Below are 14,088 nucleotides of genomic sequence, written 5' to 3'. Positions count from 1 at the left end.
TATGTCTTTTGCCTCTAATCCTATAGGATGTAACATTGTTTTAATTTAGTTTCCACCTAACTTCCATTCCCCTCCTCCACCAGCCACCCAGCCTCCCCTCACTCATCCATTCCCTTCCATACCTCTGCACATATAACCTAATATGAATTGTGTGCATTGTGTACTCACAAAGTTGAGGAAGATGTGTGTTTAAAGAAAGAGACAACTAATTAACTGGACTGCCAATGCTGTGTTTATTAATTTGGCAAAGGAGCTTCATTTGGGCCTCATGTGGCATACTTCTCAGTCCATTTTCTAGCCCTTCTTTCATATTCTCTCCTGTCCTTTAGGTAGAGTTCGGCGATTTCAGGGACCAAAGGGTCCTCCAGTTTGGGATTGCACAACATGGAGCAGATGGATAAGAGTAGTTTGGATATGGTGAACGCTGGAGACCACTGGTTCCTGAGCACGTCTATCCAGATTTTTCCCTTTCTACCAACATTTGGATGATAAATTCGGGTGGTGAACGCTACCTTGGGGGGTTTGAATGGATAGTCTGAAGAAAACTGCATGGTTAGGAAGAAGACACCTCCCTGGTAGGGGCTGTCATTGGGACCCATTATGGTTGCTTGCCAATGGTACATGTCATCTCCCATAGGACCGGCAGAGCAGTTGGCTGGGGGATTACGAGCCAGGTCGAGGAGCTCCTTTTGAAGGCGCTTTAAAGAAGACATTCTCCTCAACTCTTGGTGCCCAAAGATTGAATCAAGGCTGGCTCTTGTGACGAGGTGTCGGTGAGGCTGGGTCGCAAGGAGCAGTGACAAGAGGCCAAGTTGACAGGTACTGGGGTGGAGGAATGGTTTGTCTCCTGTTGTAGGGGATGCCGGGAATGGCGGGCAGGAGTGGAGATGGCAGGAGAGGAGAACTGGGATCTACTGCTCCACTTCACTTGGGGTGCTCCCGCGACTTCACTTGGGTTGCTGCCAGATACCTGTGGCTCAGGGTCACAGCCATTGATGTGATTTAAGTAGCTTGAGTGATAATCCACTGCCCATCAGGAAGCTGCCTGATCAGAGGGCACTGCTGAGTGAGGCCAGAGCTCCTACCTATGGCAGCCCACTGCTGTGTCTCATCCATGAACCCAGGCCCTCACAAAGGCTGGTGATCTGGTAGGTGAGGCAACAGAGGTAATGCTGAGATTGTGTCATAAACAGGCAGGGAGTGACTCAGTTGAGTTGAAGGCAGGGCAAATAAGAGGATTGGCCTTGTAGGTGGGTGTGGCTCCCAAACCTCTCACTCAGCGGTTGCTCTTTGGACAAGCAAGTAGGGCCTCCCAGTTACCAAAAGAAATAAAATTATTTCCATGAATTATCCCGTACATCTCATTCAGAGTCACTTTCTCTCATCATTATCCTAAACTCTGTCTTCTCTCCAGAGATATCTTTGAGAGTAACTGAAACACATCATGAGCCTTACTTAACTGCATATATGTTTCCCAAAAACAAATAATCTCTCTACAAGTAACTGTAGCAAATTTAATATTCAGATAATACTTTCAAAAATCTTTGTACTGTGCTGGAAATTTACATTTAATGAAGATAAAAAGTCTGCAAAAATTAGATTTGGAGTAAAAACCAATTTGATTTTGGAAGATCTCTTGACAGAACCAGGATGAAGGAAAGACAAAATAGAATCTATTACTTTATCTTCAATGTGTATATTCACTGAACACTGAAATATTCAGTATACCTAATAATACTTTGGGGGTATTCATTTTGTCATTTGATAAATCATACTCTTGATTTTTTAAAATACCTTTGTAAAAGATTCAAGCTAGGATCATGTATCTTGTTCTTCATTACCATGTCTTTTTAGTGTCCTTGAGTCTAGAACACTCCTACAAGTTTCTGTATTTATTTTGTCATTGATATTTTTGAAAAATGCAGCACATTCCCCAATCCTACTCACACATGTGTGAGTCTTAAATGATGTATCATACTAGGATGTACATTCTGTCGAGTTTTGGAAAGATACACTAACTTACTTTCCGTGACAGGGAATTGGTTTCTGGAGCTATTGAAAAATTTGTTTTGTAGTAGCAATTAAACCAATGACCTTGCACTTGCTAGGCAGACACTTGTGCTACTGCTCTAAATTTTTGGCCATGTTCAAAGGGAATCTGTGTCTAGCAGTTTTCTGGGAAAAACTGAGAAACTGGTAAATCTGATGATTACATCTCTAAAAACTGAAGAAGTGGAAAGATCAAGTTCTATGTGTGACAATAACACACACACACACACACACACACACACATATATATATATATACATATATAAAGTATATATATAAAGTATATATCTATATCTACATTATATATATAAAGTATATATCTATATCTACATTATATATATGCATATATATATACATATATATATTTGAAGCAGTTGTGCAAATCCTCATTTGTGAGTGTCAACATGTGTTGCTGTCCAGGAATCCATTGAAAATTTTTACACTTCGTGGTCATTTTGACTTTGTGGAAGAGCAAAAACAAAGAGTCTTTTACCATGGATGATGACACATCATACTCTACCTATAAGCCTTCCCTTCTGGTGGATGGAACTCTCAGAAGTAGCATTCATTGTAGTTTTTTTTTTTTTTTTTTAAACTAAAGCTCATAAATCATGCCTATATACATGCATATACATATGTACATATATATGCCTGTATTTGTGTCTATATTCCCAAACATTAATTAAAATATTACTTTACTAAAGTTACTAATATGATATGATATATAGTTTTCTACCCTTCTCATCTTCCTCTTCTCCCTATAGGGCAATACTTGTATGGCTCCTTCTTTTCCTCCTTCTCCTTTTCTTCCCTCTCCTATTCCTCTCTTCTACTTCCTCCCCTCTCTTTCCCTCTCCTCTGTCTCTTCCAATTCCCTGTCCCCAGTCCTTGCTTTCTCCACCTCCTCTTCCCTCTCCTCCACCTTCTCTTCCCTCTTCTCCACCTTGTCTTTATTCTCTTATTCATTTTCCTCTTCCTCCTCCTTATGTACCTGTTTCCTAGGAGAGTTAAAACAGAGAACAACAAAGGTGATTGTTTGAAAGAACATAAATTTATTCTCTCAGGTGATTAATTTTGAAATCAATTATTGACAGTATCACCTTACTTGCAAAGCATATCAAAAAATCTGCACATGCCTTTTACTAGCTTTGATTTTTTCAGCAATTCTTATTTGTTTTCCAGTAGCTGCATCATCTCAATTGCTGTTTGCTTTTTTGTTTTCATTTTTTGAGACAGACTTTCACTGTGTGGTTAAGGCTGGCCTTAAACTCACTTTGTAGCCCATTCTGGCCTTGAACTCTCAGTGATTCTCTTGCCTCAGCCTCCCTAGTACTGGGATTACAGGCATGCACAAGCATACCCATGTCCAATCCCTGTTTTGACATAGATTTAGCCCATATGTGTTTTTTTGTTTGTTTCTACAAATTTCATTCTTTAACCCATAATACCAAGCATTGAATTAAATGTTCACCCTCATCCACTGTAGTCTCATCCTGCATTGATTATCTTTACAAGGACTATTTTGAAGAAAAAAATTCAAAGTTCTGAGTCACTATGAAATTGCAGAGACCATTCTTCAACTTACTATATTTGTCCTCTTTCTTGCAGTACTCATATTCATTTATGTGCAAAATATATGTTCCACATTCTAACATCTCCATCTGTTTAATATATGCTAGAATGAACTCCAATTGCACACTGTTAACCGAAACCATCAATTTAAACAATTCTAAGCCTCATTACTTGGCTAATCTAAATAAGGTATTGGTGAGGCTTTGAGTTGGCCTCATATTGGGGGAAAAGAATCTGCCCTTTAAGACTTGTAAAACTAGGAATCAAATGGTGTTTTAAAAAACTCAGTAATACAGTAATAGAACATATATTTCCATTATGAAAAGGGTAAAAATTAAAGAAATAAAAGGATTACATGATCTCAAGCATATTTGCAACCCAGCATGGAAAGCCCTATTCATCTTTATGAGCTTAAGAATAATTCTCTTTGCATCAACCCACAACTATAGGACACATGAATGACCAGTTTAGCAAAGAATTATAGCCCCGGCAAACTACCAAAAATTAATTCAAGAATAAAACTTCTATAGAAATTATGGGCAGCTGAAGAGAAATGTGTGAGAACAGAGGGTCTGAACAGGGCTGGTGCCAGTTTCCATATACTCAGAAATACCTCTAGGAACAAAAAGAATTCATTAAAAAATGATCCATCTGTGATTCAATGATGAAAAAACATTTAAAGTTAATTGGAAGTACACTACTGAATAGACAGCATAAATTGTATAAGTACTCTGTTTTCCAAAATGAGACATAACTTTTGAAACTTTGGGGAGAAATTTAACATACATAAAAGAGAACCATATAGAACCCCAGTAGCCATGAACAGGAAAGGAACTTCACAGTACATCATGGTAAGTTGAAAATCCCACAAACCAAACACAAATCATAAAAGGTCATAGAAGAAAGGAATGAAAAAACTTATAAAGAAAAATCCATTAAAATTAAAACAGACTTCCCATCAGAAACCTTAATAAAGAGCCATTAGTCACTGGAGGAACATGTTTCAAGTCCAGAAACAAAACATGTTTCAAGTAAAATCAATATACTCCACAAGCTTTTTGAAAATTTGATGGAGGAATCCGACATTCTAATGAAAAAGAGCACCTAACAAAAATCATTACGACCAAGAAAGCACTGCAAAAGAATTCTCAAATTTAGCCAGCAAAGACATACTGAAGCTAATGAGTCCAAAACAGCTAACATGACCATTACCCTAGGCAGTGTGAGCAATTAAAAGGGAAAGAAATGGGATAACCAGTAGAAAAATAATGCAATGACAGTAAGAATAACTCTCAATTCTTCCATTAAAAGACATAAGTTGGCATAATGTATCAAGAACAAAATCTCAGTGTGTGCTACAGACATGGAACATATTTAACATAAAGCAGAAATATCATTTTCTGTCCTAGGTCCTCGATCCCCCAAATGAGTGTAAGGCGGAGGTTAAATAAAAAGAGACAAATGTTCTGATTTTTAGGGCTCAAGGAGAACCAAAACCCTTTAATAAAGCTTGAGGCTTCAAGGGTCAAGACAAAGGATTCTCTGGGTCAGTTCTCTTATATTAGGAGAAACTGAGGAAAGTGCAGGCAGTGAGCAGGACCTTGGGAGTCACTTCAAGGATGTCTCCAAGTAATGAATCAAATCAAATTAGTAGCACTGTCTTATCATGAAGATATGGTAGAAGTGAGACTGTAGGAGTAGGAGTAATCTTTGCAGCTGCAGTCTCTACCACGTTAATTGGGGTTGTAGCCAGAGTGTCCACAGCTGTTACCTTATCTTGCCCTTTGAGGTATCTCTGTTCTCACAGGCCACTAGAGGCCTCAGCCAGGACCAGTGATTCATAGAGGTTCACTTACTATGAATCAGCTCCTGTCACGAGGCAAGGGGCCTAGCCCTAGGACAGACTCACAGATAAACATACAAAGCCAGTTAATAAAATTTAAATCTTGTTTGGATCCACTTTGCTTTGTAATGGTCTTCAACATCTCCTCCCTTTTATTTTGTAACAACATCTGGATCAGGGTGAGGCATGGTTGAATGTTGTCTAGGAGTTGGCAGGCATATCTTGGCTCCTCTTTAACAGACTATGAATAGAATAAGGAGAAACACACAGATTACTCCAAGAATACAAACAAAAAGCCAGAAATGTGCTTTCAGATAATTGAATGGATTCAATTGATCTAAAGCATTAGAAAATTTGTCCCAATCTTGAATTTGTTTGTCAAAATTTTGGTTTTGTTGGGACATTGACAAAACTTCCATCTGGAGTGCATCAATATCCATAGTGATATTTTGATGGATAGCTCATTGTATATGTTTCTTTATATCCTCCCAAGGATGCATAGATTTATTATAAGGCAAGGGAGTTATGCAGAAACGAGTAGCCTTGTAATGGCACAATTTAGGAAGTCAAGTCTAGTTCATGATAAATCTCAAGTGGAGAATTTGCCCAAGTAATGGTTTTGAGTAATGGTCGATTAGGGACATAGGTCCATTATTCTACTCCTGAGATAGGGGTCATATATACAGATACTACCAGCAGGACCATTAAGGCAACCAAAAGATTTTGAGGGGTTGGTGGAATCCCCCTTTTGGTGACTATATCTCTAGCTTCAGGGATCATTGCTTGGATATTGTTCCATTGGATCAGTTGTCTTTTCTCCTGGTCTCTTGGGGGAGCTGGAGATTGATTTTCTGGCTGATTGGCAGGTCTCTTTGGGCCCAGGTTGATAGAGCCATCACCTAAGGCTGTGCTCAGCATTGGTTGTGTCTCCCAGCAATGTTGTGTATATCTTGTGTATCTTTCATCTGTTAAGACACAAGCATAACCTGGATTCCACGGTATTCGCTGTAATGATTTTTTAAGTTTAAATTAAGTATGGAAAATGCAAAACTTGGTCCATCTGTTGGAAAAAAAATGTTTAAAAAGCAATCTTTTAAATCAAATATGATGAGAGACCAGTCTCTAGGAACTGCAGTTGGATTTGGCAGTCCTGGCAGCAGCGCCCCTATAGAAAGTAAGCCAGTATTTACAGCTCTTAAATCCTGTAACAACCTTCACTTGCTTGACTTCTTTGGAATAACAAAGACAGGAGTATTCCAAGGGCTTACCTTTCTAAATGGCCTTGCTGTAACTGTTTTTTGAATAATTTGTGTAATTGAGTTAGCTTCTCCTTTTTAAGGGGCCAAAAACCTGTTAATATCCAATACCTTGCCTGTCATATTTATGTGTAATCTTAAAAGGCTCTTTGCTTCCCTGTAAGTAGTTTCCTAGTCCTTTGCCTTTTTGATATCCCATTTTAATCATCATTTTCTTAATTTTAGGATTTGAATCTCTTTGTTCAGTTCCCACATTGGAATTCATTTGTTCAGCTTTAAAATCAGAATCCCTGGTCAGCACTAATTTTCACTTTTGTAATAAATCTCTTCCCCACAAATTAACTGGAAGAGATGCCACATAATGTAAACAGAAACCCTTTTGTTGGTCTGGTCCCTCATAAGGCAAATGTGAGGCACTCTTTAAAATGTGCTGAGGGGTCTCCAGTCTGATAAGGGATTTGGAAGCCCTTTGTTTCCACCACATGGCAAGCCATTGTTCTATTGTAATTGCAGACACATCTGTACCAGTGTCTATCAGACACTCAAGGTCTTTCCCGTTAATTTTCATAAAACACATAGGTATGTTTTTAACCACTTACTGTGTAAAATAAATTTCTCTCTTTGTAGTTTGACTTTGAGGGTCTTGTTCCCTCCCGAGCTGTCAATACTTAACAAAGAAGACTTCTTATATGTAACAAAATCAACTGCGCCATGTAGTCTCCCTGTTCAAAAATCCAGAAATCCATAGCACATGCATGAACTTGAATTTCACCTCTACAATCACCATCAGTCACACTAGGCACAATAGTTTCTCATTTTAAATTTAAATTAGCCTTTTTTTTGGTCTTTTTTGTTTTTATTGGTACCAGGAATTCCCAGCACAAGACCAAATGATCCTTTAGGTGAAGGGGGTACCTGGATTTCTGTCCCAGAAAGCATTTCCTCATTTATTGCTGGATGTAGATTGGGACCCCTTCTATTTTTAAGAACCTGCTCTGAGACAAGAGTTTTCAGCTTTACATCAAAATGGAATACTACTCAGCTATAAAGAAGGATCACATTGAGATATTTATAAATAAATGGGTACAGCTTGAGACCATACTCATAAGTGAAATAAATCAAACTAACATGTATGAATACAAAATAGTTTCCCTAGTGTAAGAAATGATAACAATACATAAAAGTATGTGGTAATCATGATTCCCCATTATATTGCTTTGAAGCCTTCTAATGTTTTCACTCATTAATTGGTTTTTTGTTTGTTTGTTTGTCTTTTTCATTTTTTTTGGTACCAGGGATGGAACTCATGATTGCCTGCTTGCAAGGCAAGCGTTTATGCCACTGAGCTAAATCCTCAGCCCCTCACTCATTAATTGGAATAGTTTTATTCTGGGTTGCTTGACTTGATTTTCTGTGGTGGTATGAACAGCTATTTTGAAGAAAACAAGACATTGTAGTAGCTAGTGCTGTTTTAATATCATCTTGTTTTGAAGTCCGTTCAAGCTGTTATTCTTCTATATCCATTGGTTTTATCATATGGTATTTTATTGGATTTTATTATATGTGATAGTATAAACAAAAATTTGTATAGGCAAAGAGATAATATAGAAACCATTGTTCATTTTCTGTTAGTTGGTTCTAAATACCCTGTAATACTTTCATTCTCTTGAATGGATTCACACTGTCTTGATATGTTTGATGCTATAGTATATGAAGTTATACCCAGATATTTAAAGGAAAGAGAAACTATGGTAACTACTATTAAGTTGGGTTATATTGTGGTGAAACACTATGTTGCTTAAATTATTCTGTTCTGACTTGTGTTATTATGATGTTATGTGTTCTTTTATGTCAATCTCCTTTTTAAAATTTATTTTTATTATTTTTTAATTAAGTGAAAAAATAAATAAAAAATAGCAGGATATATTATAGTAACATTTTTGATTTCCCATTAACTTGATTTGAAGCCCTGTATTGCTCTCACCATCTTTTTTGACTGATTTTACTCTATTCTGTTCTGTTTAATACCATCAAATTTGAGGGTATAGGCAACTACTCTGAAGGCAATAAGATTCACTATGATGCCCATTATGGTTTGACTATTATCTTCTTTTGAAGTCTAGTAATATCTCCAATGTTTTGTTTTTATTGGTTTTGTTCTGTACTGTTTTGTTCAATTTTATTGTACCATAAGATATAGGGAATTCTTTTTAAGATAGCAAGAGGCATTACAGGAACCATTGTTGATCACCTTGTATTCTGTTTTTATATCATGTTTTATGTCCATCCTTTGTTTTGACTGACCCTGTTTTGTTATGTCTTGTCACATTTAGTTTTATTGTTTTCCAGAAAAATTTATAAGAACTGTGGGGGTAATAAAACCCAAAATGTATAATGGTTATTGTACAAAAGAGAGGAAAAGAAAGTGCTCTAAAGGATACAACTGAATGTATGTTTAAAAGTGTGTAAGATAAATGACCATATTACTAAGTTTTTGTTGGAGTATTGAACACAACTGTTTGCAGTCTCACTGTTTGATACTCACATCATTGCAATTAGAAGTGAACAAAAAAGCACAATTACATCCAGAAGAAACTCACTATTATGAGAATCCTTAATCCAGAAAATCAGAGAATCTTGAACAAATGGATAGAATCTTGGACTCACACAAATTATCAGAAGTAAACAAATAATATATAAAATATTTGATGGCTAGAGATTTAGCTCAGTGGCATAAGGACCAGCCTGGAAGCATAAGGCTGGGAGTTTGATTCCTGGTATCAATTTTTTTTAGTAAATTATAAATAAGCAATGAAATTGATGTAGTAATAAAAGACCTACCAGCTAAGAAATATCTAGGACCTGATAAATTCACTGGTACATTATACAGAAACTCTAGAGAGGATACATCATGACCATTTCTCAAAATTTCAATTAAAGTAAAAGGATACTGTGACTCCAAGGAATCATGATTTATGTGGCTTCAGAAGTCTGAGGTTTACAAACTAATGAATTGAGGATCACAAAGAGATGAAAGTCAGTTTATCATAAAAGTATAGCAGATAAGAACATAGTCAAAGACTATGTTACCATACAAGGAGATAAGGCACAATACCAAAGAGAAGTGCAATCCTGTGGGGATGAATTCTTGCATGAGAAGGATCCTTTGTCAGGCAAGGGAGAACATGATGCACCACATACAATTTTTCCATTTTTTTAAAGTACTGTGTTCAAGGAAAAGTGATTTGGGATCAACAGTCATGTGTGCCTGGAAGGGACCATTCCAAGGCTGGCTAGGGTCTGTGAATGATCAGACATTTGTATGTCAACAGTTAATCTCTGTACATTTTTTTCTCAAGAAAAATCGAGCCTATAGACATTAAGACATGAATCCAAGGTCACTTTAGTGAACAAATATGTCCCAAATGACCCTTTTCTTAACCGCTTTGGGAACAGGTTTAGAGTAATTCCAAACTCATTTTTTTTTCATCTTTTTGAGACAAGTTCTCACTTTGTGGTTCAGGTTGGCCTTGGGCTCACTATGTAGCTTAGACTGGTCTCGAACTTGCAATGACCCACCTGCCTCAGCCTCCAAAGTGCTGGGATTACAGGAGTGCACTGCCACGCCAGGCTCAAGCTCACTTCTTAAAGCCAGTATCAGTCTAATTCCAAAATCTGACACAGATCTAAGAAAGAAAACTAAAGGCTAATCTACTTAGTGAACACAGATACAAAGATCTTTAACAAGATATTTGCAAATAGAATTCAACACATAATCAAAATTATCATATATCACTACCAATTAGATATTATCCCAGAGTTGCAAGGACGAAAGCCTTTTCTGTAAAATGGTGAACATTATAATGATGCTCAGTATCATCACTTCTATATAACATAGTATTCAAAACATTAGCCAGAGAAAATATATAAAAGAAAAACAGTAAAGGTGATATGTATAGGAAAACAAGAAGTCAAATTATTTTTGCAGATGACATGAAACACTACATAGAATACCCAAAGAACATCACCAAGAAATTCCATTTAGAATTAATTATCAATTTCAGTAATGTAGTGAAATACAGAATCAACACACACAAATCAAAACTATATGGTACACTCAGAATGAACTCAAGTTGAAAAAATTTAGAAAAACAGAACTATTTGCAATAGCATTAAAAAGAATCCCTAGAAATTAGCCTAATCAAAAAATGAAAGGACTCTTTAAAAATATAATATTCTTGAATAAAGTTGAAGAGATTATTGAAAATTGGAAAGATATCCTGTGCTCTTGGAGATGCCAAACAAATATATTCAAATTAGTCATACTCCCCAAATTGATATATACATTCAAAATAATCCCAATCTAAATAACAACAGCATTTATTATACAATGAGAAAATAACAGTAACATTTAGAATCAGAGATATTGCTCAGATGCACAAGTGACATCTTGGCAAGTACAGGGTAATGAAATAGATTCCCATTACAAAAAATAGTAAAAATTCATATGGAGCTAGAAAATAACCAGAATAAAAATCCTAGGCAGTAAGAAAAACTAAAGACACAGCAATATCTGACTTCAAGGTAAATCAACCATGATTTATATTGTATATCGTGTATGATGTTAACATTTTACAGAAACATTCTGAGAATTCCAATTATATGATGTCAACCGTTGGGCTAAGAATATACATTGAAGGAAACATAGTGTATTCAAAATGGTGCTGAGAAAGTTGCTTATATGTTTACCAAAGATAGAAGCTGAATCAACATTTATCATGAACTAAAATAAAATCAGAATGGATCAAAGACTCAAATATTAAAACATAAAAAGTGAAATTAATAGAAAATAAAATAGTTAAAACTCTTGAAATCACAGGCAACTCGACATCATAGACAAGGGCATGCTGTAAATAACTCTATTACAAGAAATTGCAGCAAATTTTTTTTAAAAAGTATCAAATTGAAATAGTCATACAGCAAAAGAAACAACTAGTAGACTGAAGTTACAGCCTACCCAATGGAAAAAAAAAATTGTCACTTGTTCCTCAGAGGCAGAACTACGATACAAAATACATAAAGTACACAAAATTTTAGACCATACAAACTAAAAATCCCAATCAAGAAATAGGAACTTTGTGAAATGAGTAGGACTTTTCAGATGTACAAGTAAATATATGAAAAAAATATTCAACCCTATAACCATAAAAGAAATAAAATTAAATCACTTCTAAGATGTCATCTCACAACAGAAATCATGAAAATTATAAAGAACTCAAGCAATATCAGGTGCTGTTATTGAAAAAGGAACTCTTCTACAATTTGGGGAACAATATAAATTAGTCAAACATCGTAGTAAATCAATATGGAGACTTCTCAAAGAACTGTAATTAGAAATTTTAGAAATTTTGTTTGACTTAGATATCCTATTTTTAGGTATAAGCATACTCTATGCCCATCAACAGATGAAAGGGATAAAGAATATATATATATATATATATATATATATATATATATATGGGGTGTGGGTGGGTGTGTCTGTGTGTGTGTGTGTAATTCTGGCCTAATGGAACCATGAACAGCACCTCATAGTGCTTCTGTAATTGCCAGTCATCTGGATGAGATACAGCTATCACCTGACCAAGTTGCTTTCTGTGAAAACTTAGAAGGTATTTTGATAGATGTTTGCACAATGATTCTCCTTAGTGATTCTAGATTCTATAGATCACTGTCCTCTGTGGTTGACAGACTCCTTGACTGTCAACCAAGTTAAAGGATGCCACAGCAGAAGTTCTATTACATCTTGTATCCTCATTAACCTCTGAGGACTGAGGACAAAATATTTCTATTTCCTTAGCCTATCTTTCATTTATTTGGTCTCCAAACTTCAATTGTTGAACATTCAGAAGAAAAGATCAACAATATGGTGTAATACAAGCAATAAGCTTAGCATTATTATCTTATCTAATTATTAAATACCTTGGAACACAAAATCAAAGTGCATTCAAATATATTTTTCACCAAGTTATGTTATAACTGTCTACAATTTTAGAATTTATAACTATAAATAGACTATTTAGATTTTGTTCTTGTTCAGTCAGCAGAGATCTCTTAGAAGAATTAGGAAAGAACAACATTATTTTTCTATAATCAATACATAATGTTGTATTTTAATTTCTTGTAAGAATACTAGTAACTTTTGTGCCCACTTCTTTTACATAAATTTAGTTTGGTTTTATCTATGCACTCTACCACCTACTCACATCTTTGATTTCTATCTTTGGTTACAATCTCCTAGACATCCTGGCTCAATTACTTTAATTGTTCCAATGTCACTTCTATCCTCATACTTGTCTATTGGCTGTGGCATCCACGTCTAGGCATCACTGTCATAGGACTGATCATCAGGTTCTTGAGAGAGTAGAATCAACTGCTCTGCCCCATGATACAGCTGTACAGGATGCTCTGGTACACAGATAGTCTGTTAAGCATTCTATGGGAAGATACAAGCTTCGCATTTTCCCCAGAATAGCCCTGAGCTGCATTCCTTCCATTGTTCAGTATGAAGATATTTTCATTTTTTCATTTTTATTTAACAAAAGATTAAGACAAAAGAGGGCATAACAACACAGGTCAGAACATAACAATATAAGCAAAATAGTGTTTCACCACAACACAATCCGACATAGCAGTAACTACCATAGTGTCTCTTTCCTTGGAATATTTGAGTATACCTTGATATACTATAGTATCAAACATAAAAAGACAGTGTAAAACCATTCAAGAGAATGAAAGTATTATGGGTATTCAGAACAAACTAACAGACAATGAACATTGATTACTATACTATCTTCTTGTCTATAGAAAATTTTGTTCATGCTATCACATGTAAAAAAATCCAAAAAGATACAAAATCATAAAACCTGTGGAGACAGAAGAAGATAACCTTGGTGGAATGTCAAAATAAGATGACATTAAATCATCACTGGAAATTATAATGTTTTTTTTTCAAAATAGCTGTTTATAACATCACAGACAATGAAATCAAACATTCAAAATAAAACCATTCCACTTAATGAATGAAAACATTATAAGGCTTCAAAGCAATATAATGGGGAGTCATGATTACCACATACTTTTATGCATTCTTATCATTTCTTACAGTAGGGAAACTATTAGGTATTTACACATGTGAGTTTGATTTACTTCACTTATGAGTATGGTCTCAAGCTGCATCCATTTATTTATAAACATCTCAATGTGATCATTCTTTATAGCTGAGTAGTACTCCATCATATAAAAATACCACAGCATTTTTATCCATTCTTCAGTTGATGGACACTTAGGTTGTTTACAAGATCTGGCTAT

General features: G+C 35.5%; 1 protein-coding gene across 1 annotated transcript; it reads right to left on the bottom strand.

The window, feature by feature from the left end:
- Nucleotides 1-266: 266 nt before the first annotated feature.
- LOC100719789 (ubiquitin-conjugating enzyme E2 D2-like) lies at nucleotides 267-1,119 on the bottom strand. The gene has a single exon (XM_003470962.2). The coding sequence runs from the start codon at nucleotides 711-713 to the stop codon at nucleotides 267-269; it is 447 nt and encodes a 148-aa protein (XP_003471010.1). The 5' UTR covers nucleotides 714-1,119.
- Nucleotides 1,120-14,088: the final 12,969 nt, after the last annotated feature.

The sequence above is a fragment of the Cavia porcellus genome, unplaced genomic scaffold (genome assembly GCF_034190915.1).
Source record: "Cavia porcellus strain 051 isolate PalLab524CR breed Dunkin Hartley unplaced genomic scaffold, mCavPor4.1 scaffold_3, whole genome shotgun sequence".
In the NCBI taxonomy this organism is placed as follows: domain Eukaryota; kingdom Metazoa; phylum Chordata; class Mammalia; order Rodentia; family Caviidae; genus Cavia; species Cavia porcellus.
Note: the sequence above shows the minus strand (reverse complement) of the source record. Positions and strands in the feature narration are given on the sequence as shown.

Coding starts and splice junctions, on each gene's coding strand:
- LOC100719789 (XM_003470962.2), bottom strand. CDS start 713: ATGTCTTCTTTAAAGCGCCTTCAAAAGGAGCTCCTCGACCTGGCTCGT.